This window comes from Oxyura jamaicensis, chromosome 18, assembly GCF_011077185.1.
Source record: "Oxyura jamaicensis isolate SHBP4307 breed ruddy duck chromosome 18, BPBGC_Ojam_1.0, whole genome shotgun sequence".
NCBI lineage: Eukaryota > Metazoa > Chordata > Aves > Anseriformes > Anatidae > Oxyura > Oxyura jamaicensis.
This window is the reverse complement of record NC_048910.1, coordinates 3,946,976-3,974,100: the sequence shown is the minus strand read 5'-3', so window position 1 is coordinate 3,974,100 and position 27,125 is coordinate 3,946,976. Positions and strand designations below refer to the sequence as shown.

Below are 27,125 nucleotides of genomic sequence, written 5' to 3'. Positions count from 1 at the left end.
GTGTCTAGTCAACATAGAATGCTTGTTCCTAAACTTTGGCGACACACCTTCAGACACATGGAACTCGTTCTGTTTGTTGTCTTCGTTAAGTATATGAGCAGGTCTACAGGAAAGCTAAAAGCATCAGATGCCAAAGCTATTACATTATAGCACTACTTCATATTCTGGCTTCTTAGGGGGAAAGTATGCTCCGCTTTTCAAGCCAGAACATTAGTAATTTGAAGTCCTTCCACTTCCTGCTTTTGCATTTTTAATGTTTTGCTACACTTCTCCCCCAAAAAAACAAGTTCCTGATGCGATAATAGCGTAGGACTGTCTTTATCATCTAATGCATCATCTCTTGGATAACGGATGTGAAATACCAGTTAAAGTATTTTGCATGTCAGCTGGCGTGTTCCAGCAAATAACCAGAGAACTCAGATAAGCAGCTCTCTTCACTTGCAGGGCTGCAGGACTGGCAAATGCTAAAACTGGGCATCAACCACTTAGGCTGCAAGTGAAACATGGGGCGAGGCCATCATCGGATTCCATTTACACTGTCAATATTAGTCTGACATTGGTGATGGAGCTAAATAACACCAGCTGCTTTCAACTTAAGACATCGTAATTCTCAGCGATTACTACTTAGAGCTGCAAGTTCAATTGCAACTCTGAATCCATCACATAGGACAAACCCCTCTCAGCTTACGCTCTACAAAAAACAACAAGTTGTGTTTTGTAGTTCATCCTACAGTTATTCAAATTTTTTACCGATATAGTGCAAAATCCTCTTCTGTGAAGATGTCTTGAATTTTGTCCCCAAAGTACCTGAAAAATGAATCAACATTCTAAAACGGGCATTGCTGAATCACACCAAGCTGTATTCTCTCCCCATCTGTGCTTTACCCACAGCCCACGTATTAAAACACAACTCAAAAATCCTACAAATGTTTAGAGTGTGAAATTTCCAAAGCATTGCTCAAAGATCAAATATTAAAAGATTAAGGGATCAATATACAGCAACTGATAACAGAATGCCCCAGGCATGGTTAATGTCCCCTCACACATCATGAAATAAGCACACGGATTCAGATTTTTAAAAACAACTATAGATTACTTGGTTTCTTCCACTGCTGACAATCTATAGATTGTAACTGTAAAGGTAGGGAGGGAATATCCACCTAGAAGAATCACCGAACATATTATTTGCTGGTGCAAGAAGAACTCTAAAAGGTAATAGCAGCTTTCCAAGAGCCCAGTTCAACATAAGGTATTTCCAGTTTTCATGCCACAAAAGCTTTTCAACTAGCCATGGAAACTGTGATGAACCTAACCAATTCTACAGTTGGTCATTCCTAACCCCAGTCCACAAGGCTTGAGAAATCTGAGAAGGCTCAGAGTACTGAAGATGTACGGTAACAACGGCAACAAGTCACAGCCCGACTTTACCTGTACAGATTAACAAAGTGCTTCCCCAGGGAAAGAGCTCCAGAATGCAAGTCCAAAATTGATGCCTGGGAAAGGAAACAAAAGTTAAAAAAGAGGAAGAAGCGTGAGAAGGTTTTATCATTATTTATCACTGACCTTCAAGTAATATCCCAAGTTGGCTCTCATTTTCCATACACTCCCAAGCAAAACTATTAGTTTCTAGCTTTCAGCTCCAAAATATTAATGCTTGCTTTACAACTGCAAGTCTCCCTGGGTTTGTTCTACAAATTAACAAAAGATTAAGGTACCATATGGCTAACACACAGGACTACCATTGCCGACATTCAAATCCAACATACAGAACTGCCAGTCTCCATGGACTAAGGGTAAGACACCTTGTTCCTGGATCTCTTCTTGAAGCCATTTCCCTTCCACACAAAGATGACTAATTTTCCAATATTTGTGAAGTGCTCAAATAACTGCACTAATATTTAACTTGCCCAACGTTTGTTATTAAAACTTCTTCACCATGAGTTCGTGTATACTTCTCATATTTAATACAGACACAAACATCTGCTTAAAAGAACAACTACAGTTCTAAGGCTTGCAGAGCCTTTTTTTTTTCCAGTTTCTAAACTGCTGTAAAATATAACCAGGGTGTGAAAGGTTTTTATATATGAAAAAACAAACAAAAACAATCCATTTCTCCACTTGATTCAAGCCAAACGCTTCTGTTGAGCTCCAGACCAAGCCAAAAGATGAGTATTCAGATTTGCTATGGTAGAGAGCTACCTCTCAAGACCCTAAAATATTGCCCAGAATTGAATGAAGTACACCTTTATATGTATTTTGTGGACAGCAAGGGACATATTTATTTCCTTATTTCCCATCAGGTGAACGGTATTTAAAAATATACCTTCTTAATAGCAGCCTTATTTTCTACACTGAAAATATCAAGTAGCAACAGTTAATTAACCTGACTGGCACCAAAATTAGAATGACCTCTTTGATGTACAATATCCTGGAAAAAGCACTCTGATCTGGGGATCTGGCAGCTCTTGATGCACCACATACCATTCACATTATTCTAACAAAATCAAAACACTAATAGTATGACTAGGTGAGCTGCCTGGAAAGAATGGTAACCTGCATCTTAGCAGTAAGAAGGATTTCTGGGCACGGCTGGGACAGTACTCAGTTTGATTTGAAGCCACTTTGTGTTTTGACCCAAAAGTAGACAGGCTGGCGAACAAGCAGCCCAAATCATCAGTGCACTTACATGTCAGAGCTGCAGCGCATTCACCCCTGCCCTCAAAGCACTTTTCTCTCTCCTTGTCTGGATCGTGTTTGGGAAAGACAACCAAGACAATCTGAGCAAAAGAAAACTGCTGTATGCTCAATTGCTTTGAGCTTCAAAACTGAAATAGCGGAACTCCACAAAAGTCTCCATTTAAAAGAGATATTGACAGCCTTCTTTTAATGTACGTACCCAAATCACTTCACCTATCCCTGAACCTTTAAAAATATGTAAAGTAACAAGCTATTTAAATGGACACAGCATGAGCTTTTTGGACCTCCCATTCTCACTGAAGTCCTCCAAAGGCTGCAGAAGACTGTTAGAGAAACAAGTCATCTTACACTCATCCAAGAGCAGCTCTTGTAATAAGCTTTACCAGAGCTTCAGAAGTAAAACACTTTTGTTCTCAGTTCCTCAAGCTGCAGATGATCACAGTGACGTGGTAGAATCCAAAATGGTCAAGTGGATCAATACAAGACTCCCCCAAGAAGCAGATATTCACAGCTGAAAAGGTAATAGCTGCAGTGCAAAGCCAGAGGGAGAAGACTGAAAATGAAGTCTGGAGAAGATCGAATATTCTTCAGGGTCATTTCAGACAGGGGAAAACATCTGAACGCTAAATGTAGACGGGGAGTTGATTACGTGAGCACAGAGCTATTTGTCTAACAGCTACCTTGGAAAGAAACTGAAATGCATTTATTTTAGCCTCTGCCATTTCAGAACATTAAATATTTTCAGCACCATTTTCTACACTCAGAAGAATACCTTGGTGGAAGCTTCTGTCAACACCATTACTTGAAGTTCAGCTGCCTGATCAGGGTTCATCAGCCATCAGTAAGTAGTTCAGGTCAGTGCTCCCCAGTTGAAAGCTCTACAAAGTTTATCTAAAGATGGCAGGAACAATGCAAACACATATTCACACACCTATTTCTGAGAGATGGTTACAGAACTCCTAGAGAAAGGAAAATGAACTTCCTTTAAAAAAACTACAATATATGTTCCTTTGGATCCTTAAGTATCATTTGTCTCATATTCTCCACACTCTCACTGCAGAAGAGATCCAACAAGGACACGTGCACTGCTACAGTGACTCCACTTCTACCTTCACCCCTTAAAAAGCTTTAGGTGAGACTCTGGAAGAAAACAGCAGAAAAAGTGCCCAAAAGAGAATTTTTCAGAACTTGTTTCCACTTGCCTGCAAAGAAGCCTGTAGAGCTCAAACCCTTCCCCACTCCTCCTGTGGGAACACTCACCCACACGAGCTGAGCAGAGGGAAGAGCAATGAAGGCTCTCCATGGCCACCCTTCCTGGGCAGCAGCAAACCTGGGGTTCCTGCGTGCAGCCACGCACAGGCTCTCCAAAACAGTAACACCTTTAAATATCCTTCTCTATTGGAAACGAAGTAGAGGGACAAGAGTTACGTCCTTCAGGTAATGCCTCTTAAGAGAGAGGCTGATTAATTACGAGACAAATGCAACCAATCGTCATACAAAGTGCTGGCGGCACAGCTTATTACTGAGAAACTAAAGCAGTATTTGGCTGTGATGTCTTACACTAGGTAAAGAGTAGACACAAGCGGTCCCTCCCCAGCTTCCTAGAGCAAGGTCCAGGCAATCCCACCAAGACAATAAGAGAAACAAAGGGAAGTGAAAGATGCACTGCCACGCACGAACTGGCAGCTACCCCTATCAGGAGGCGAGGCAAAAAGGAAGGAGACTCTGGGGTCTCAGCAGAGGTGTGTGGAAGGACAAGTACCATACAGAGGCTTTACCTTCTCCCTGGAAAATTCAGAAGGGACAGCGTTTTGAGGACTTCAGTTTGGCTGGGAGGGTTGAAAGCAGAACAAGGAGTGATATTACCTGCAGAATCACTGTTCTGTGCGTGGGCCCACATCAGACACCCTTGTCTGACATCACAGTTAAATATGTTGTTCACTTCCTTCAGTCATTAAGAAATGTAATTTTCCCTGCAAAAAGGAATTTCGGGTAGCTATCTCTGTCAATTTTGCAGCAACGCAGGAAGCAGAGGGCTGCAGCTGACTGGCTGCACAAAGGTGTTTGGGTTTTTCTTTTCCCCTCCACTAGGCCTTATCTAAATGCCAATAGCTTTGATAGTAAATGAGTCGAGTTTATTTGCACTGGAGAGGCGTTATGACGGCAGCACTCACAAAGATGTGAATGAATGAGTCATGACTAAGCTGGTAACGCAAGCAGGGATTGCATGCAAGAAAACACTAGGTCAGGACAAAAGGAAAGGTCATTATCTATATAAAGAGGGGGGAAAAAGTAAGTTGAGAAACAGCAAGAGAATGAGTGGAAACGACTTTCTGTGAAAGAGAGAACACGGTGAAAAAGCTATTTAATAGCTACAGAGACAGAGACCTACCTGGGGGAGAGGTGCAGCACTGGAGAAGGTGCCCGTTTGTGTTTTGTTGGAAGTTAAACTTAGATTACAAGCGTGTCTGCTAGCCTCAGCGTGTGCATGAGCACACGTGCATGTGTGTCTGCACACACACTATTCTAGGAGCAATTATAAAGGAAGATAGGAAAGAAAGCTCGGCATGACAGCTGGGCCATGACTGCGGGGAGACTTCAATGATTCAGATGTTGGCCAGGCCTTTCTCACCACAGAAGGACGGAGAGGGAAACCAGGTTTCATACTACACTTCAGTCCTCCGAGGAAGCCGAAAGAGTAGCAAACAAAGGGAGAGAAGCGACAGATTTGCAAGCTGCAAAATTAGCTCTTTAAGTTACTACGTTAGACACATGCTTCTGTGAATTCAAAACACAGGTGTGACAGACAAAACACTGCTTTAAAAGGTGTTAGGAGGAAATCGGGGAGAATTAAAATGTGGTCTGTACCCCAATAGAAATCTGAAGACGTTCCACTTGGAATAGTGAAGAGATCAAGTTGGCTAAAGAAAGAATTAAGAATAATTCAGGAGCAGGTGTGAGAAATTATTTAAGGAAGTTCTAAGAAAAAAAAATAGCCTTAGAACAACAGACATAATTGGACAGAATTATCCAAACACTCCAAAGTCTAAGAACTTTAAAGCAACAAGCTAAATCTAATCCAAGAGAACTGAAGCTTAGGAAGCAAAGGGGTAAAGTAGCTGGATGAAGTTAAGACTTGAAATATTTTGTGTGCTACGTAGATGAGAGATTTGAAAATAGAACAAAAGGCTTAAACAAAGAAAAAAATTTCATCTACACATCATCAGCACACATCAATCATTATTTAATGAGATCTGGGAACTAAGACTGCACTATCAGGAGCAGATTCATTCCACGACATGGGGAATACAAGAACACAGATTGAATAAGAAAGAGAAAAATGCAGAACTGAGGATGAAAGAAAAAGAATAAATAAATATGAGAAAATAGATAAAGAGTCTATATTTAAAAGGTTGTCCTAAACACGATCCCAGCATCTTTCAGCATCTTTGAGATGTTTGTCCACAATTTCAGATGAGGCTTCAATGCAATACTACACAACTCCTCTTGCAGCTTTCCCTAAGGAGTAACAGCACGCAGTAACTTTCTCACATTCCCACATCACAAGAAACGTGAGAAGATTTGGATCACAGCCCAGATCTCTCTGAGACCAACAGCAGTTTACTACAAGAATCTTTTTCCCTTGATTTCCCTCTCCTTTAAAAAACTCCAAAATGATGCTTCCAGAGTGATGTAGATGACAGCTGTATATTTGAGATTCCAGCTTATTGTCCAAGTAACCCAGCTCAGGACACGTGCCCAGCTCTGAGCACTGGGCAGCCGCTCACCTCCCTTCAAGTCTCTTCCACGAGGTCTCTGGACATTTCCCCCGTTTGCTGGCCCCAGCTCTCTGTGGTCCAAATCCATGAACCTGTCTCTGTGTCTCACACTGCCCTTCTTAATCCCTCTTTGTGGAAGTCTAATGACAATCACACGCAGGTCCCAAAAGAACAAGACAGGAAACAGCCTTGACAGCACTAGTGACAGGAGCTAAGGCAGGAGGTCCCAACGGGCTGAGTAACCTAGGCAGAATGGCACATTATGCAACCACAGAACTGAAAAAATATCCAAGAGACACCGTCTGAATTGAATAGGAAACGTTAAATATTGTAAAGATACTGTATCAGATGGGCAACACCACCGAAGTTGCTTAGTGTTTTTTTTTTTTCAGATCTTTTTAAGCAGTGACAAGGACATTAAAGTCTCTTTTTTCCACCCCATAAAAATCTTTATCCTTTTCTTGTACTAAATGCCCTAATTCAGCAGAGGCCTTAGTAAGTGTTCATGTTTACAAATACAAAACAGTTTCTGTTCATACACAAAAACAACCTGAGAACAAAAGGGGAGAAGAAATTAAGAGAAACACATGTGATAAAGAGAAATTGTTGTTTTCACTTTTAAAGAATGCAATTCAAAACTCTGCTTAAGATGTTACATGAGGCTTTTTGTCACCACGTGAAACCAATCTTCACATGACAGCTGTGAAGCACTGTGATTTGGTTTCTCAACAGAAATCAAACTTGTGCAGTTCAGCTATAGCAACTGGTTCCAGATGCACCCAACAAAATCAGTTCAAGAGAAGAGATAGAAATATTAATGAACAATAGGAAATGGGCCAACCATACTGAAGAAGTCATAATTATAGTATTAGCAAAAGCATTAACAGGACAAAAAAAAAACGTTTTCCACACATTTTTCCCATATCTAAGTGGAAGGAAAAATTCTGTATTATCTCCTCTCTCCTCTAGCCCCCAAAATACATTTATAATCTCAAAGCTCACCTTGGAAGTAAGAGAATGTAAAAAGTAACAGGACACTGCTCACCCCTCCATCAGATCCTCCCAAGGACAGTCCTCTCTCTGCTATTCTGCAGGCAAAACAATAACCTCAGATGAGAACTGCAATCTGATTACTTTGTCCTTTAATATCATTATTTACAGCATGCAACTTCCCAGTAAGGGCTACTTAATGCATCAGATATAACCCAACTGAGTTGAAAACAGAAGCCACCATTTATCTGAAATTCTGAATCATGCAGGCTGACATGAAAATAGAGTATCTGCATTGTGGAACATTTCTGAACTTGTAGCCCCTTCCATAAACGCCCACAACACACCCCAAAACACTGACTTTCAAGTACATTCTGGGCAACATTGAACATAAACAAAACCAAAAAAAACACCACAGAACTTGATCTTTCAGGGCAGTAAACCTACATAATGCAAAAATACTTTATCAAAAACAGGAGTCCAGCCAGAGTTTGAAGTCAAAGGGCCAGCCCAGAAAACAGCTCTATGCCAGCTGCACATCAGATGAAGCACTGAGAGTGTTACGGTGATATTCCACTTACCTAATCACCAAGCGCAAATCACACTCAGGGAGGCTGATAACTCTTCTATATGAAGAATTTGACAGTGTCCCCTACTCTTTGATTAAAATTCACCACTTTGTGCTCATAGAGGGCCAGCACCAGCTGATTACCCATAAAGTGACTCTCAGCTGAACAGAGGTTTATGTTGTTTCATTCCATTTTTAAAGGCCAATTGGAACAGAAGGCTAAGTAAAAATTGTTCAAAAACGGTTAGATTCAGAGAACACCATTTATTTTTATTCTCTACAACCCACATGCCCCACAGAGCTAGGCAGACTCCATGTGAAAGAGAACAGCCTCCACTACAGCAGAAGAGGAAAATGACTTTAAAATGTAAGTTTAATGCTTTAACCAGTTTAAACCATCGCCTTCAGCTAACGAGCTTGTGCTACACCTGTAATACTGGCACACTGTCAGCACGGCCCTGCTTCTTCCACACATGACAATTCAAAAACGAAAAGGAAAAATTACCTACGGATTCTTTCAGCTTCCTCCCTTGTTATCACTGCATCGGTTACACCTCTTCCACATTTCCTGGGAGTGCACCCTGCAACACAAAGGGAAGAAAGAAAATTATCATCTTTCCAATAAAATCACTTAAAATCCCTTGCTGAGAAATCTAACCTTTGATATTAAAAGCTCGTGGAAAAAGGCCAACAGCAAGAATTATGGGCGAAGAATACACGATGAACACACTACGTAACTGTGCTCTCAGTCGTATGATCTGAATTGTTGGGTAGACCTGTGTGGAACCAGGAGCTGGACTCGATGATCCTTGTGGGCCCCTCCAACTCAGGATATTCTATGATTCTAAGTAACTTCTTATAAAACTAGAAGTCTGGTCCGCCAGCCTTCAGGCAAGAATGATCGGTAAGATCAGTTCTGAGCCACTACAGACCTTGGGATGCGGCATTTGGCATTTTTCTGGGGAAGATCCATTTATAGATGTAAAGCTGCAGAAAAGTTTGAAGGAATGCATTTGCTGACATCTGCCAACACACTTTACTGCTGCTGAACTGAACTCCTCTTCAAAGATTATTTGATCATCAAAACAAAGGAGAGACGCAAAGCACTGCTGGGAGAGGGAAAAAATCACCTGTACAAGTCAAAAGCATCGGTCTGCTCTGATCGAAAGCAGCTAACGATAACAATGACCACGGAGCGATGGAATGAAATCTTGCCACAGCACAAGAGCTTTACAGGAATGCACAACCTGCCTTATCAGACATGTTCTGGCTGCCTCAAGTACACCACAAATCCCTCCAGTCACACCAGAGCTTCAGGAGGAGAAGCAATGAGATGATGACACGTGGATGAAAGGGCTGAGCGCTGACAACAACATACCAAACTGTGCGCATTTTTCCTTGCTCGGGAAAAGAAAAATCACTTGGTTGACTTGTATTTAAATTGGAAGCACCCACAGCGGGCAGTGTTTGAACCCTGAGGCATCTGAAGCACATCCCTCCCTTCACCAAGTGCACCTGGGTGCACACATACAGCCCGCTCTGCTCCGGCTCCCCATCTGTCATTTCCAGACCCCAGTCAGTCCCGAACCCAGATCGCCCTCCTGGGCCTGTCACCATGAGGGCAGGCAGCCAACGCTGGGTCCCTGAATGCTCCGAAAAGAGATTTTTCCTCCTAAGCCACTGGAGTAAAAACGCAGCAGCAGATGAAGGTCAGGAAACCAGGGGGATTACAACCCAGACAAGTCATTGCGCTTTCTGACTACCGGCAACAATTCCCTGAGGTCAGCTCAAGCAAGAATCAAATTCCAGGGAGCACGTACTAAATTATTGGAAGACGACCTAGCAAACGTGCAATATAAAATAATGCTGGAGATTATGGAGCCAACCAGCCATACCACAACGGCAGCACAGAACCCAACACTGCAGAGAGGCTGAACCAGACCCACTGCTCCCCGCATCACTTCTCTCCTCTTGACCCTGTGAGCAAAAGGAGAAACAAGCAGAATCAAAGCATGCCTTTCTTCAGAAACAGTAGCTCTGAAATTTTAAAAAGAGAGACAGAAAAAAGCTTCACCACGAAAAATGCAAAAACTCTGTCAGCAACCTGGTGGTGCTCCGCGCATCAGCCAACAGCACTTCGCAATGCAGTACCAGCCCCAAAGGCACACAGTTCAAACAGACAAAAACCCAGCGGGGCTTTACAGGGGGAAAAGCTGCTCTCAGTTTTATGTTTGGAAGGGGAAGGAGGGGAAGCCTCTATGCCTATTTCAGGCACATCGCATCCCCTCTGTAACCAGAAAGGCTAGACAAAGTTTTTTGGGGGAAATTCTATTGTTTTCCAATCTCGTAATTCCAAAAACCAAACGTCTTCCAATTAAACACTGCAGACCTTGCAGTAACAATGCCAACAGTGGAAATGCAATATTCCTTTGGAGCACGGGACGTAGCCGTTCTGAATGGCAACAAGTAGAATCCAGCAAACACTGCAAGCTATTTCTTGGCTGCCCAAAAATAAAAAGGTTCAAATCTTACGTTGCTGTGCCATAACAGCAGTGGCAGATTAAAAGCAGCTATTCGCTTCTGAATGGCAGGCTGAAAAGCAGCTCAGGAGCTTATTGAGGATGAGACATCTCTGCCTCCGTGCTAGCAAATACTCAGCCAACGAGTGGGACAAACGGCCGGGGCAGTAACAGCTTCCATCACCCAATTTTAAACTTACTGATACGCCTTCAGAAACAGCCCAAAACGAACCAGCTTGGGTTCCCAGAACTGAAAACATTTACAACATGTTTAGGTAGCAAACATATGATCCACTCACTGAAGATCTGCCCAATAATCACCATTAATCACAAGGCACGTAACAGACATATCCCACAATTTACCTAAGGTTCTGTTGGCTATAAAGATGTCAACACATTTATGAAGCTCAAGTTTAGAAACACGCAGTTCACTTTTTTTTTTTTCAATTGTCCTGTTAAAAAAAAAAAAAAAGAAAAAGGATTAAAAAGGACTGAGGTAACCGACTGATACAAAAACGAGAAAGGAGTTCAGGAGAAAGCTGAATACAGAAAAATAATGAAGCTGCCTCAGCGTACAGAGACAAAGGATGGGAACAACCTTCCTTCTGTCATCAAAAAGGACTTTTTAGTGCATGAAAGGCACTTAGAGATACGGGAAAGCACATGTTCAAGGACAGAAACAGGAAAAAGTCCACTCAAAGGAGGTTTTCAATAATCCAAGGCAAGCCCATCTAAATAGAGCTTTCTTTGACTGACACCTCCAGAAAGGGCACTAGCAAAGACTTGTGGTTTCAGAAGAGATGTGTGCTCTGTTTCCAGCTGCAAGCAACAACATGGGACTTATCCGTTTAGAAAGGCTGGTACTAGAGAGCCAAGATCTAGCAAAACCGCATCTTTACAGAAGACAATTGCACGCTCTGAGAAAAGTGACAAAGACACTGGTGCAAGCAGGAGGTGCTCTGAAAGACACAGCTGAAGCCTTCCCAACCTGGGGAGAAAAACAAAAAGATAGTCCAGCATAAAGTCAGTCAGGTGCTGACAGCAAGGCACAAACACTGGGTGTAAACTAAGGAAAGACCAGGAGAGTCTGCCTGTTGGAAAACAGCGTTAGCATGTCATCTTTGTCATCTAAGAAACTACCACACACGAGAGCACTGAAGTGTTAAGAGCATCCTCTGAAAAGCTGCATGCGTGAGAAGCTCTGTGGAGAATTACAAAGCTTCCAGTAGCTTCTGCAAATCTGTGCCTCATAGACACAAAATCATGCATTTATCTAATAATTTACTCAGCTTTGGATCCCAGAGTGGTATTTTTTCAGTCAGGGTAGAAGAGGCACACACCGAACCACACAAACCCACAAGTTCTCCCCTCAGCCCCCGTTCCCACTCAGCACACCAAGCGTAAGGCGGGGACACAGAGCTCCAAGCGCCTTTGCCCTCTGCTTAGCAGAGGTACTTGCCCAAGCACCATTCGCTTTCAAGGCCGGGGTGATTCTCAAGAGAAAAAGCCCCATCACGATGCTCAACTAATGCAGTCCAGCTCCAAGCGGGACAAGGAGAGGCAAAGGCTGCTTGGATGACATTCCCATAACACCACCAGCAGTCCAGGAGCCTCCGCTGTACACATTCTGCTTTCCACATCAGTTGATCTAGTCTTTGGAAAAGCATCTCAAAGCTTTCTCTGGGCAGCAATCACAGCTGCTTTGTACCTTGACACAATATGTCAACACAAACAAGAGACTGAGCAGGGGCTCATCAGACCCACTAGAAGCCACGGCAGATTTAAGTGCTCAGCCATATCTCAGGCAGCCGAAACTGCCAAGGTTTGGCTGCAGGGTTCAGAACGCAGATGAGACTGTTCACAGAACACCCTATCTTCGGCAAATATAATCAGCGAAGTGCTCGGCCGCTGACAAACAACAGATTTTATATTTATGTTTACTGCTGAGCTGCGCCACGGAAATAAGGACACTGCTCTGCGGCACCAACTCTGGCATCATCGAAGCAAACTCGCAGCGCAGTCAGGCTGGTGGGGCAGGGACAGGTGCACAAACAAAAAGCTCAGCTGAGCTGTGGAAACTTTCCTGCGAGCATCAGACGCTGAGTGACGACGGCAACGTGCCTCCTTCTGACACCGAGCCAGCAGCTGCAGATGTCAAGCCAGAGTGAAGACAGAATTAAAATCTATTCAGTGATAGATAGAAAGCTATTTCCACTGAAGTGATTGAAGCTCCGCAGCCGAATCCAGTTTGGCAGAGAAGCACAAGCCACATTTTATTCCTGAGTTATCAGCAACCCCCGTGTGGAGCAGGGAGCAGCGAGGCTCGGCCGGCTCTTCGCCACCGCCTGGTGGATGCTGAGCAAAAGGCCGGAGAAAAAACACAGGAAAAGTTCAGCACAGCTTCAGTTACCTGCTAACACAACACATGTTCGCACATTTCTGATACCACTAACGCAGATCTCTTTCTGAAAGTATAATGCAGGAGAATACATGTAAAAACATCTGCTAGAAAATAAAATCAAACACACAATAAGCTGAAGAGAAACAAGCAAGCATCTACTCAGAAAGCCCAAATGCATTCAAAATGACTCCCTGCCCCTCCTGGACTGGATGCCAATCGTATCAGTCATTCCGAGGCAAAGCCAGGAGAGGTCACACTGCACCCCCAAGTTGGCATTTGCAGCCTGCTCCCCATCACACTGCAAGAACAGAGAACACATCCGTTCCTCCTCCTCGGCAGAGGTGTCCTTCACATTCCTTCCTCTTGCTGAAAAGAGCTCAGGGCTGCCAAGACCACAAGTCCCCAGCTCAGAACATTGATCTAGCAAATTAGAGAAGAGATCAGGTTTTGTTGGTTTGGGAAGTTTCTTTTGATAAACCAAAGCCCTGGTAGCAGAACGAGGACAGCTTCAGCCTCAGCTCAGTTTAAAGTACCACATCTGCAGCAACGCTGCAGATTTCCCTGGCCTTGGGACTATGGAAATAAAGCCAGCAGGCATTTCTCCTTATAGTGCCTGCAGAAAGTTAAAACAGAACGTATGCATTCCTGTGTTTAGAGCCAGGAAGCCCTCCTACTGAGGAAGCTCTCTTACTAGAAGCTTCCTGACAGCCATTTGCTTGGCCTCAGGAACATGGGAGATGAAGTCTCCAAAATGGTATCAAAAGAGCACCGGAAAAGCCTTTCTGACCCCAGGCTCTGCATCACCTTCTGTTTTGTTATCAACCTGGTGACCAGCAGCTCCAGGACCAGCCACCTGCAAGGTGCCGGGGCAGTTACCTCGGGGCAGCGCATCCTGGCTGCAGTTTGAACACTCCTACCAGCACTGACACCCGCAGAAGAACTGGAAGTTGTTCTTCCTCTGCTCCAAGCAGCTTGCTGCAGCCTCCACGCTGCCTCCAGCTTTGTGCCAGCACACAATTTGTCAGCCACATGACGAACCAGATAAGGAAACAGGTTTGGCTACCAGCTAGCTCAGAAAAGATTCTTTTTTTTCTACACGTTCACCAATCAAGTTCAACACACAGCTAGACTTACGAGTAGGCTGACAAAAAGCAAGAGCTGATCTGCCTTCTGCCAGCAGTGCCACTTCAAAGCGTTCATCCAGATGCACTCACAAATCCGAGGAAGGGTATCAGCACAGCTCTCCAGGTGCAGACGGCGAGTTAGAATCACTGTTTTTCATCACAGCAGATGAAAAAGTGTTTCCCTAGAAGATCCAGCATCAACATTCAAAAGAACCAATTCAAAAGAACCATGTATCGGGGAGACAAATACCAGTTCAACAGAAAACAGGCTCAGCTGGGAGACCCAAAGACGGAGGAGATGTGCTTTGCAGGCAGCTTCAAAAGCTGCATGCACATGTCTCAAAACAAGAATATCAGAAGTTGGTGTTTGTGCTTCCACCGCATTCTAGCGGCACAAACAATATCCTAAATTAGTTCCACTTCATGCCCTGCACAACATTTACAAACTCACCCACGAGTCTATTACAGGGACCAGCAGAGCACGGAAAGGTGCTGGAAGCAGATGAGCAAAAATGTGATTTCACACAGCCCAAGCAAAGCAGCTTCAGGAGAAAATTATGTGGGATTCTCAAGGAATCTCTCAGGCTGCCCCAAGAGATGCGAACATCACAGGATTTAAATAATGCGTGCAACAACTGGGTGTTCAATAGGAGCAGAGTGAACTTGGTTTAAGAGTCTGAAACACCCAAATATCCTCAAGGGGACCCCAATACCCAACATGTAGACCCCTCACACCTACAGTATGTGACACTCATACCCGATATCTGTCAGGTAGACCCCAATACCCGACAGGTAGACCCCTCACACCCCAATATGTGACACAAACACCCCATACCTCACACCTACACCCTGATCCCTTGCACCAACACCCCAATACCTGACACCTACACCCCATACCTCACACTGGTGCCCCAATACCTGACACTTCCAGCCCGTACCACCCACCTACACTTCAATATCCCACACCTATACCCCAATACCTGACACTTACACCCTATATCTCACACCTAAGCTCCAATATCCAACACCTACACCCCAATACCTCACAGTAACACCCCAATATCCAACATTGGCACCTCATACTTCACACCTACACCCCAATACCCAACACCTACACCTTGTCCCTCACACCTACACCTGGGGCTCCCTCACTTTGACACCCTGATCCCTTGCACCGACACCCCAATACCTGACACCTACGCCCTGGTTCCTCACTCCTACACCCAGTACCTCACACCGATGCCCCAATACCTGGCATGTACACCCCAATACCTGGCACTTACACCCTATACCTGACACCTACACCCCAATACCTCACAGCAACACCCCGATACCCGACACCTACATCCTGTCCCTAACACCTACACCCCAGGGTCCCTTGCACTGATGCCCCAATGTCTGACACATACACCCCGCATCTTGCGCCTACACCCCAGTACCCAACACCTACACCCTATATCTGACACCTACACCCCAATACCTGACACTTATACCCTATATCTCCCACCAATACCCCAACACCCAATGTCTACACCCCGCTACCCTGGTACCTCACAGTGACACCCCAATATCCAACATTGACACCCCAACACCCGACACCTACACCCCGGTACCTCACAGCGACACCCCAACACCCGACACCTACGCCCCGGTACCTCACAGCGACACGCCAACACCCGACACCTGCACCCCGGTACCTCACAGTGACACCCCAGTATCTCCCACCTACACCCCGTACCTCACGCCTTCACCCTACACCTACACCCCGACACCTACACCCCGGTACCTCACAGCAACACGCCAACACCCGACACCTACACCCCGGTGCCTCACACCGACCCCCCAGTATCCCCCTCCTCCCCCCCGACCCCCCCCCTTCCCCCCGGGGTTCCCCCCCCCGACCCCCCCCCCCCCCCCATACCTTCGAACCTCCTGCCGGCACCGTAGTCCCCGGAGCAGGCCACCTCCACGAACCTGTCCGGCACCGCCTCGCTGCCGCGGGCCAGCACCTCCGCGCCTCCCTGCCGGCCGCCGGGGAGGCTCCAGCCCAGAAGCCCGCCGACGAGGACGGCGGAGCCGAGCAGGGCAGCCCCGGGGGCCGCTCCCCTCAGCGCCCAGCCCCGTCCCGTTGCGGTGCCGGGTGCCCGGACCTTGCCGCCCCCCGGCCGCCGCCGCTGCTCCCCGCCCGGCCCCGCTCGGCGCTGCGCCGCCATGGCGGCCTCCTCTGAGCGATGCGCTCGGCGCCCCCCCGCCCCGCCTGCCAGGGGAGAGCAAGCGGCTGCCGAGCAGCTCCCCCCCCCCTCCCCCCCGCACACATCCGCAACGGCGGCGCCGCCGCACGGGGACGCGGCCGCCCAGGCCGAGGCGATGGAAGCGGAGCCGCGCCGCAGGCAGGAGCAATCGAGAGCGGAGCGGCGATGGCGGCCGACGGGCTGCGGCAGCGCCTCGTGCACCTGGACCTGAAGGGCGCCCCGCCGCGAGCCGCTTACCTGGGGCAGGTGAGAGGGGCCGGCCCTAAACCCGGCACTACGCCCTAAAGCTCTAAACCCGGCCCTAAAGCTCTAAACCCGGCCCTAAAGCTCTAAACCCGGCCCCAAAGCCGGCCCTTGAGCCCTAAACCCGGCCCTTGAGCCCTAAACCCGTCCTCAAACACAGCCCTAAAGCCCTAAACCCAATCCTTAACCTGGCCCTAAAGCCCTAAACCCGCCCCTAAGCCCTAAACATGGCCCCAAATCCTAAAGCCAGTCCTAAAGCTGGCCCTAAAACCCTAAACCCTGGCCCTAAGACCAAAAGCCCTAAACCCATCCCTAAGCCCAGAAGCCCTAAACCCCAGCCCTAAGCTCTAAAGCCCTAAACCCAGCCCTAAACCCAACCCCCCCTTGCCGCAGGTGCTGCCGCTGCTCCGCGCCCTGGGCGCCACAGGGCTGCTGCTGGAGTACGAGGACACCTTTCCCTACACGGGGCCGCTGGAGCCACTGCGGGCACCACACGCCTACAGGTAGCACTGGGGGGCCGGGGGACACTGCGGGACCAGCTCGGCTCAGTCCTCACCGTGCCCCCCGTCCCGCAGCCACCAGGAGCTCCGGGAGCTGCTGGGCCTCGCCAAGGAGCAGGGGCTGGAGGTGGTGCCGCTGGTGCAGAGCTTCGGGCACATGGAGGTGAGCGGGGCAGGCCCCGAGGGGGGCTTCGAGGGTCCGAGATGGGGCATGGCTGAGAGTTGTGGGGACCCCAGAGCCAGCTGAAGCCGCCTTCACCTCGGTTTTCTGCCGCAGTTCGTGCTGAAGCACAAGGAGTTCGCCCATCTGCGTGAGGTGAGGATGTTTCCCAACGCTCTCAACCCGCACAAGGAGGAGTCGCGGGCGCTGGTCAAAGCCATGATCGATCACGTCATGGCGCTGCACGAAGACTTGAAGTGGTTCCACATAGGATGCGATGAGGTGGGACTTTTCTGGAGCCGGGAGGTTTTTATCGCAGCAGTGAGGGTTGAGACTTCTGCGTTTCAGCGGTGCCCTGGCCATGTGCAGGTGGAGTTCTGGGGACAGGAAGCACCAGCACGAGCCAGCGTAGAAAAGCCTTCAGTGCTAAACCATTCCAGGAGCTTAAGATGTTATTATTCCTATTGACCTGGCTGTAATTCCCAAAGGAGAATTACGTGGGTAAATAATGATAGGACAAGGGGGAATGGTCTTAAACAAGGATAGATTTAAACTAGACATCAGGAGGAAATTCTTCACTGTAAGGGTGGTGAGGCAGTGGAACAGGTTGCCTAGAGAAGCTGTGGATGCCCCATCCTTGGAGGTGTTTGAGGCAAGGCTGGATGGGGGCTTGGTCAACCTGATCTGGTGGGTGGTGTCCCTGCCTACAGCAGGGGGTTGAAACTAGGTGATCTTTAAGGTCCCTTCCAACCCAAGCCATTCTATGATTTCTTCTACGAACTCAGAATTTGGTTTTACATCAAATGAGAATTCAAACTGAGGTATCAATTGGAAGTATTCATTAAGAGTCAGGAGTTGTGACACAGGATGTTGGCTCATTTTTCTGGCCAAGCTATTCAAAGTAAGCTCTTCTGGGGTGGGAAGTGGTTTTTGTTCTCTAGGCAGTTTGCCTCCTTGAAAGAGAACCCTGAGGTTTTTCTCCTTTCTCAGAGCTTCTTAAAGCTATCCCTATGGCATGCAGATCCCTGAAATTCATTGTGATCAACCTGTACTGTACTGACGCCGGCTTAGCGTTTTGAATCCTGCTGTTTGGGAACTAATGGCAAGGTTAGACAGGGACATGCAAGTTTTCATAAAGCAAAATTGTACTTGCACAGAATAAACATGTTTTAAATGAAACCTGCTCTAAAATAAGAGAACTTAAATGTAAATCCATTTTAATGGACCCAAATCCACTGCCTGCATAGGACTCTTGGACATGCTCCCAAATCAATTCTAGATTCGTGTACAAAGAATCCCCAGGACAGGAACCTCACTTGACTTAATTCAGGACCTTAGAAGTTGCTAGGTTTCTTGAACCAAGACTGGAGAGAGCTACTCCCAAGACAATCCAACCAAAACCAAATACAGCATGCCTTAATTCATATAGGAATTATATAGGTATTTGAATTCATATGAATTCATTCCCTTACTCGATGTATTTAGTCCAGACCAGGGTCTCCTGTAGACTGAATGCTTACAGCGTCTCCAACACTGAGATGTACTTTGAAATATGTCCACTCAGCATGTTACATCAGTGCGAGAGTTTCTGAGTATTCAATGATACTTTGTCAAGCTCGTCCCCCTTCCTGTGCAGGAAGTCAGGATTATTTGTTTGATGTTTCAGGTCTACTACCTTGGTGAAGGAGAAGAGTCAAAACAGTGGCTGCAACAAGAAGAGAACACACCAGAAAAGCTGTGTTTATCCCATATAAAAGCAGTTGCAAGCTGTATGGCCTCATCTTACCCCGCTGTGACTCCCATCGTGTGGGATGACATGCTCAGAGGGATAAGTGAGGAAACGTTGGCAGGTGTGTGACCAATGATGGGGTGAGTCATTTTGTAGCATTCAAAAAAGTCCACACAGTCAGTTGAAACAGACTTGCTGGCAGTTGAAAAATAATTTTTAAAAAGTCTGAGAATAGCTGAGGTATGGCCCAATAAGCTAAGGAGAAGAGACATTTAGTCCTTGGCAGTCCCACAGACATGATAAAATTTCATTATGTATGCACGTTAGTTTTCGATATGGTAATACACAGGTAATTAACAAAAACAGTCATCATGCAGTGGTTGCTATGAATTCTGTTTTCTTTATCCACTCAAAAATAAAAATAGTCTCATCCTAAATGTCTGTACTTCGTACCACTTTCTAATGTTCGTTGCTGCTCTGTGCACTGTCTGGTTCCCGCAGCGCAGGTTCAGAAGGAGAGGCCATGATTCTCTGTCTTTGACAGAATAGTTGATTACACCAAACTTAATGAGGAACTCCAATACTGAACTGCGGGATAGCTCCACAGCTTCTATGTCAGAAGCCTCATTTGTTGAAAAATATGCGAATACTACTAAAAGTTGAATGGTTCTAATGTAGATGGAGTTCCAGTATTTTCCACCTTACATGTGTGCTCAAAACAGATTGAGACAGTACTGATTGAGCCATACAGCTCTTTGAGCACTGATTGACCTATTCATGGCTTTCATGGTGGGAAATCATCCCAAAAAAATCCAGATGGACCCCTGCAGTTTCCACAAGAGAAGCACAGCATCTAGCTACGTGTGCTCTACTGCCACAGGCAATAGCAGTCTAAAATGAAATACAGTTAAAATACTGATTTTTTGCACAGCTTCCTCAGGAGTCAGTTTCTCACATTTACAATTAGTCAGAAAGTTGATTATGAAAGGAAGCTAAACCTTTATCTTCCTCTGGACTTTGAAGGCACCTTGAAAAGCGAAGTTCTGTGCAAACACAGCTTAGACAATCCCTAACTTAAAAGGATGAATATTTCCTTTGAATTTAGCCAAAATCTTGCATGTACAGTATGCAGCTCTACCAGATCAACCCAGCAGGTATACTAATAGATTCAAGAGCCTGAGAACAAGACGGGCTTGGGACGAATGGCATCGCCAGTTAATTGTCACTGATGATCCACATCAGTGGTTTCAAGACATTGTAGGTTTTGAGGACCCTGACGTGAATTTCCATGTTTAAAGTCTTGGCCAGGCTGAAAATATACATGGGCACTTGAACTGTACATGAAGAATTTCAGTGACAAATCATAATTTGTTTTAGTTGTGCATTACTGCACCAATAATATGTATTTAGTTCTCACCTTTAATGGGCCACTGTCTATTATTTAGAAGAACTCTGTTCCTTTCAGAGTCTGGAGTCCCACAGCTTGTGCAGCCGATGATCTGGGACTATGCAGCAGACCTGGATGTGGAGAGCAAAGGTTTGTACTTCTCTGCTGAGCTGCTTAGAAGAAGAGTTCCTTTACTTGATTATTAACTATAATTCTAAGCTTTCTTTTAAAGTCTCCAGCGTGCCTTTTTGGAGAAACAACAAAAAGTCTGATCAGTGCTAATCCTTGAAGGGAAAAAAATGTGTTACGCTAGTGGAGAAGGTGGTAATCTTGTGTAGATACAGTCCAGAAGTGTTTTCAAAAGAAAAAAAAAACAGCTTTGTAGCCCTTACTATGCGAGAATTCTTTTGAACTACTTTAATGCAGCAGACATTCCCCACTGAAAGAATAGGAGCTCATTTTTTTGATAAGTGGAGGAGACTTGCCCACCTCTTGTCAATCTTACGATGCATTTAATAATTGTGTATTACCAGCAAAAATGACTCAGTAGACCTCATGGCTCCTTCTCCACCAGAACAGTTCAGAGCACAGAGTTCCTGTTAACTGGAGCATTACAGTTAAGGGCTGAAACTGGAGAAACACCATACCTGATAAGTGTTCTTTTGTGTCTTATTTCAGTGCTTCTTGTAGAGAAGTATCGTAGATGTGGTTTCTCCAAGGTGTGGTTTGCCAGTGCTTTTAAAGGAGCTACAGGGGTGAATCAGTCTCTAACGCTCATTGGACACCACTTACAAAACCATCTTCAGTGGCTGAAAGTGGCAAGCAGTACCCCCACCGATGTGCTTCAAGGTATCGCGCTGACAGGCTGGCAAAGGTAAGTAGTATCTTTTTTAATGGTTTCAAGGATCACATGGAAGCAAACTTCCGCCCAAAAACTCTTTAAGAGGTGCAAGGAAGTTGGGCATTTACAGAGGAGCTTTGCAATACTGCAGTCCTTGCTGGTTATGCTCAGTTGGGTAAAACTGAGCAGTAAAGTGTGAATTTCAGAATTCCAGCCAACTCCTACAGGCTTTATCAGCAGAAACAACCTGTTGGTGTACACCAACAGTAGCAGATTGGATCTGAAGGCTTGAATGTATTTTGTGCCACCTTGGACTGCTTACAAACAGCATTGTGACTCCTCCACCCACAAGTAGCATTCTTCACGTAACACCCCAATTCTTAACAATTGGAGTAACAAGTAAAAAGGATGCATTATATTTTAAAACAACTAAATGGTTTTACCTCAGACATGGAAGATGTCTCTCAAGTGACTGTGTTCTAACTGCACAGGACAAAAGAATTTAAATGCAGCTCAACCTATACAAACTCTCACAGCCCTGTTGAACTCTTGAATATCCAGCAGTATTCCTTAATAATTCTTTCCAATACCTAATTACTGCCAAAAAAGAGTCACAGTTAACAATCCTGTGAAGCTGAAGGTCTAAGGTGGATTCAAAAATAGAAGGAAGTTACGAGAGGAGTTTGGAGTAAGGGAGTAAAAGGTTTTTATACTATAGTCAAGAGGTCTAAGGAACTACCAGAGAACTGAATTCCAGTGGGTGGTTCTAAATTTGGCTTGAGCATCACGTATTCAGTATCTGTTCTTATTAGTAGAACAGGAATACATAGCATTTCAGAGTTGGAGGATACTTTCTCCAAGACAGAAACTGATTTTCTAAAACTCTTTGATTTTTGGTGATTGAAATATTAACAATTCCCACAGCTTTAGTATGTTCTAATACTGGAATGTCTAATTAGTAAATATTTTTTTTCTTTTCTTTTTTTTTGTTTTAGGTATGATCACTTCTCTGTTTTGTGTGAGCTTTTCCCTGTGGCAATTCCATCGCTGGCTGTATGTCTGCAAGCACTAGAGAATGGTACAATGATAACTTTATTCTCTCTGAGCTAAAGCCTAACACAAGAGTGAAATAACCTTGCCCCCAGGTTGGCACAGGCTTATCACATTTTGAGGTGGTTTGACTGTACGATCATGTTGCAAATTACAAACAATAGATTACGCATCTCACGGGTCTGCAGTATGGGAGTAAGGAAGTCTCAGCGTGTATGTAAAAATAGCCATAGTACATTAATTATTTGTTGCATTTTAACCTGCAAATCATCACAGAATTCTTCATTCATACTGGAAAAATTAAGAAACTGAATTGTTTATTTGAAAACTAATTTGAAACACTGCTGATACGTGAGACTAATTACATCTAGATGTTGTTTACATGTAAAAGTTAACTAATCCATTTTCTTAAAATGAATCTAAGAAGTGTGGTAAAAAAAAAATCCTATAGTGTCTGGCTTCTTCACAGGCAGTTGCCAATAGAATATGTCTTTCCATGTTTCTTTTCAAAACAGAAATCCACAACCTACTTACGTTTAACTAAGGCACTAAAAATGTTAAGCACCCTGAATGGAAAGATCATAGCTCGAAAGTGCTTCATGTAGCACAAGAAGCCCCATGAAAGACAACCTACTCACCACAACCCTCAAGTTTTTTCCTTGTTCTGTTTCCGTTTTACCTTTTAAAAATTCTTCATGCGAGGGGGAACTAGTAAGCCAATGCTGAATGCTCCAGGAAAAAAAAGAAAAAAAAAAAAAAAGAAAAAGAAAAAAATCTTTAAAAACATTTGGGTTGCTTAGGCTCCTTTTGTTTACTTCTGCTGTCTTCTGCCCAGGTGGCTATTCTGAAACGGTTAAAGAGAATGTGGAAAAGCTCCTGGGAATGCCCAATCTGGAAATTGATACTTTCATGAGGTAAAATTCCAGCTGCTGGATTCAGATGCTTCTCCTTGCATGGTAAGTTCAGAACCTAATGTTCTCTTTGGACAGCACAAGTCTGGGGACCTTTCCTGGGAGCACTATTCTTACCCTGGTGACACAAGTTAGTTTCTACCTCAAGTCATCTGTGGATGAACTTCTTGAACGGAACAGGTAAAAATGTTTACTTTGATCCTGTCTGCAGGAGTGTGGGGGCTATTTCATCTAGAAATTGGCTGTATATTCAAGGAACTCCAGTAAAGTGACCTATCACTTAAACATCAAGCTCCACCTTTCAGGCATTGCATCCCTATATACTGACACCTCAGCAAAACATTTAAAATATTTCAGCTGCATTCCTAAACGCTGTGCTTATTTTAATAATCAGATTCTTTGTTGAGTTAGAACTTACTGCTCTTTAAACTAAAAATGAACGTTTTTAATTGTATGGTTACAGAAAAAAGGAACTTGAAACTTAGATTTCAACACGTCATCAGTTATTGTCATCTGCCACTAACAGTCTTTTACAAGCTAGTTCCAAAGACAGAATTAAATTTACTTATTCCTCAGGCATTATCCCCAGTTGTGAGATAAAGCTAAAGCTCTATCACCTCCTTCTCAGCCTACAGAGGCAGTGCTGCTTGTTTCAAAAACTGTTCATTCTAACATCCATTTTCAGATATGTCACAGGCTGGTTCAGTCCCTACCACAGAAAAAGGAAGATTATTCATCCTATAATAATGCATCACTTTCAGCCAGATGCAATAAGGTAACACCACCTATTTTACGTTCTAGGGGAAAAAGTCTAATATTTCAGGCAGGCAAGTTCATTCCGCTTTGAGTTCTTGCCTTTTTCTATGTTTACTCCAGACGCATCGATGGAAATCAAGCAGTATGGTGTGCACATAATACCGTTTTAAACAGAAGAGCACATTTATCTTAATCAGCCTTCTGTTGAACAAGTTTATTGAATACAAGTACAAAATTAGTCTTCAGAATACCCTCCCTTGTATGTGTCATTACCTAAGGAAATTACCAAGATTAATGGTACTTAAATGCAAGCAGCATCAACCTTTTGCTGTCTGCACAGAATCAAGTCCCTTGAGCTCTTCTAGCGACTGCTGCTTCTGCAAAGTCATCCTAAGACCTGTATCCCCTGTAAAAGTCCCAGTAAGCCTGGCCTCCCTCGAGGCAGAACTTTCTTGCACGTGATTGTTTTTTCCTTCTGATTTTTGGTTAGTCTTCTGTCAAAGTGGAATGCTGTGGTGCAAGACCTCCAAGCAGCCATGGAACAAGTTTTCCACAGCAGTACTGTAGAGGAGTGGATGGAGGAGAACATCCACCCCAGCCTACAAAAGCTGCAACAAGTGGTAGATGATTTAGATAAAGCAATAAAAGCACAAACCTAGGTGTGTTCCAATTAGTCTCTTTTATTCCTTGTGAAATGACTATTAGACATCTGCAGCTAATCAGAGAGCTAGTTTGTCCTCTGAAGAGTTGAAGCAACAACTGATTAAACAAAAGTGCACTAAGGGCAAAAAGGAATTTTTCAGGGTAATACATGAAAATTAATATGGACTTGAAGCCCAACATTGCTTAAATCACCTGTCCTGTCAGGTTTGCTCTCCTTGCATACCAGAAAGGAGTAGGGCAGAATTAATCCACATTTACAAGGCAGAAGGGAAAAAAGCTTTCCCAAATTCAGTACATCTGCTGCACTGTTCAAATTTGAACCATGAGCAGTGTGCTGAATGAGGAGGGAAAAGGCTAAGATAACATTGTTTTAATTTTGAACTTTCAATAAGCTACAGTAACATACATATGGACTATATATGTAGTAAAATATATGCAGACTTAACTAGAACATTAAGATAATCACAAGGGAAAGTAATTTGAGTCAGGTAGTTAAATACGCTACTTTACCATGCATACTCAAAATAGTCTGTTTGCTTCCTTGCAAGTCTTAATTTGGAAGCACAGGTATGGACATTTTCTTGGAACTAGTATAAAATGAGCCTAGCTCTAGATGTATGAAGTTCAAGAACTGAAGCGTAAGACATCTTTAACTTGTAAGTCTCCAGGAATTAGGTCCCTATGATTTTTAGATAGATACATTTTTAGATAGAGATACACAACTGCCCTGTAAACCTTAATTACAAAAGTTGCATACCTTTAACTCAATAAGATTTTATTTTACCCTAATAAATCCTTTGGTATGCAAAATGTCTATGCAAAATGTCTTGAAACTTGCCTTTGTTTTGCATATGGTATGTTGGTTTGGTTTAAAGGGGAGAAATGCACATTTGTACACCAGTGGAGAACAAGTTAGGTATGGGTGCTTAATCCACTCTGCTCTCCTCCCCACCCAGTAGGTCTGTGCCAAGTGGTAATTTAGACATCCATCAATATTAATACATTTTAATTACAGTCAATGAAAGAGACTAATGACATAAAACAAGTTAAAGTTGATTTTATCAATGGAATTTATTTTTAATAGAAAAAGACAAACATACAAGGCCTTGCTGAAATTCTACTTGCATGTTAATGTAAAAAAGCTATTTCTAAGTATTTTCCAGAAGTATTTCTGCCTCAGCAACCTACTACAGTGTCAGAACTATCACTTATTTAGTATGTGAGCCAGCTTGGGTTTTGTTATTTGTGTAACTTCATGAATACAGCCCAAGAGTCACATTTCTAGTATATGGTGTAAATAATTTGATTTTCTTTGAAACCAAATAAGTGATCTTCACTGGCACATCTCATTTTGGGAAATACAAGAGTATTAGAGCATAGCTTAGATAATGCAGCAACTTTCTCCCTTTGTACAACATGAAGTCTAGCTTCTGTTCAGTGTGAGTATTAAGACCACAATCTCTCCCAACCATATACATGCAATTAACTTCAAATGTGCTACTCAAGTTGAAGCTGAAGCATCTGCCAAATGGTACTTCTGATAGTTACATTGAAGAAATGTGTTATTTATACAAAGTGTTTGGTTTATGGGACAGCAGGGTAGATCTAATTTAACACATTATGCAGACTCCAAATCATATTTAACATACTTAAGTCATACATACAACTGCCTGATCTCAGGTTAGTAGACATCCTGATGTACAAAAAAGCTTGAATACATCTCTTGTAATACTGTTCTAGGAGTACAATAGCCAAAACTCATCTTCTACTCACTCCTTTTAGTACCGCAACTTTACATCAAGTACACATAAGGCAACATTTACTGAGCCTTTTAATATGCTAGGTCCAGGAGAATTGGGAAAATCAAAAAATTTCAGCAAAATATTGACAGTGACAAGAAAAGATGAGACGACAATTGCAAAGAGTGAGGCAGCTGGGGCACTCTAGAAGAGAGCAAGGCCAGAACAGAACCTGTCCTGAGTTAACACCTGCTGTTGTGAGCAGTTCAAGCTATGTCACAAGTCCACAAACACTGCCGTTATCAAATCCATGTGAACTGCAACTTGCAAGTTATTTTTCCATGCAGTTACTGCAAATCACAGAAGTCTGGTTACCTGGCTACATCTCCCAACTACAAAAGACAAAAAGTTTTACCAAGACAGTTCAAAACCTGTATCAAGAAACACAGTTAAGAAACACACAGACTGATAGACATTCACCTATGCAATTCAAGGACCAAGTTGCATTTACTTGTGCTGTAGGTTGGTTTCATGATATGTTAAGCTCCCAGTTGTACATATCAGGTCAGTAGTGTCCAACATACGGCCTGCAGGCAGAACCCACAGCATTTAAGGAATTCTGTCACCCTTTGTTGTTAGCACAGGCTACAGAATTCAGGTTCTCATTTTAAACTGTTTTAGATCATCCCTGCCTATGGCAGGGGGGTTAAAACTAAATGATCTTTAAGGTCCCTTCTAACCCAAGCCGTTCTATGATTCCATTCTGTGATTCTAGGTTTTATAGGAACAGAGCTGCCACATACAAAACAAACAGTA

General features: G+C 44.1%; 2 protein-coding genes and 1 long non-coding RNA gene across 5 annotated transcripts in view; 1 reads left to right on the top strand and 2 right to left on the bottom strand.

The window, feature by feature from the left end:
* Positions 1 to 16,291, bottom strand: part of OGFOD3 (2-oxoglutarate and iron dependent oxygenase domain containing 3) — a 43,871-nt gene extending 27,580 nt beyond the window's left edge. Inside the window, exons 1-5 of the mRNA XM_035342717.1 lie at positions 16,000 to 16,291; positions 8,540 to 8,615; positions 7,522 to 7,564; positions 1,429 to 1,493; positions 751 to 807 (exon numbers count right to left, since the gene is read on the bottom strand). Coding sequence (XP_035198608.1) covers positions 751 to 807; positions 1,429 to 1,493; positions 7,522 to 7,564; positions 8,540 to 8,615; positions 16,000 to 16,291 — 533 coding nt within the window. The remainder of the gene's footprint in view (positions 1 to 750; positions 808 to 1,428; positions 1,494 to 7,521; positions 7,565 to 8,539; positions 8,616 to 15,999) is intronic.
* On the bottom strand, positions 14,434 to 15,750 carry LOC118175781. Its single transcript, XR_004755128.1, has 3 exons — positions 15,629 to 15,750; positions 15,551 to 15,558; positions 14,434 to 15,195 (listed from the first exon to the last, which is right to left on the bottom strand). It is a non-coding gene; the product is annotated as an uncharacterized LOC118175781 (long non-coding RNA).
* Positions 16,292 to 16,435: 144 nt separating the features above from the next.
* HEXD (hexosaminidase D) lies at positions 16,436 to 25,440 on the top strand. Of its 3 annotated transcripts, none has more exons than XM_035342650.1 (12): positions 16,436 to 16,576; positions 16,967 to 17,076; positions 17,149 to 17,236; positions 17,351 to 17,389; positions 18,900 to 19,083; positions 20,428 to 20,499; positions 21,028 to 21,223; positions 22,186 to 22,268; positions 23,076 to 23,154; positions 23,230 to 23,331; positions 23,837 to 23,926; positions 24,398 to 25,440. In XM_035342650.1, exons 1-12 carry the CDS (start codon positions 16,496 to 16,498, stop codon positions 24,564 to 24,566), a joined length of 1,293 nt encoding a protein of 430 aa, XP_035198541.1. In that variant the 5' UTR covers positions 16,436 to 16,495; the 3' UTR covers positions 24,567 to 25,440. The 3 variants fall into 3 exon arrangements, with proteins under 3 accessions (XP_035198541.1, XP_035198538.1, XP_035198539.1); XM_035342647.1 differs by having other exon boundaries at positions 17,351 to 17,515; positions 24,398 to 24,577; XM_035342648.1 differs by having other exon boundaries at positions 17,351 to 17,515; positions 24,028 to 24,539.
* The last annotated feature ends 1,685 nt before the right edge of the window (positions 25,441 to 27,125 follow it).

Excerpts from the sequence above, each read along its gene's own strand:
- HEXD (XM_035342647.1), top strand. The coding sequence starts at position 16,496 with ATGGCGGCCGACGGGCTGCGGCAGCGCCTCGTGCACCTGGACCTGAAG. Across the intron at positions 17,237-17,350 it reads AGAGCTTCGGGCACATGGAG|TTCGTGCTGAAGCACAAGGA; the intron begins GTGAGCGGGGCA and ends TTTCTGCCGCAG. Across the intron at positions 19,084-20,427 it reads AAGTGAGGAAACGTTGGCAG|AGTCTGGAGTCCCACAGCTT; the intron begins GTGTGTGACCAA and ends TGTTCCTTTCAG.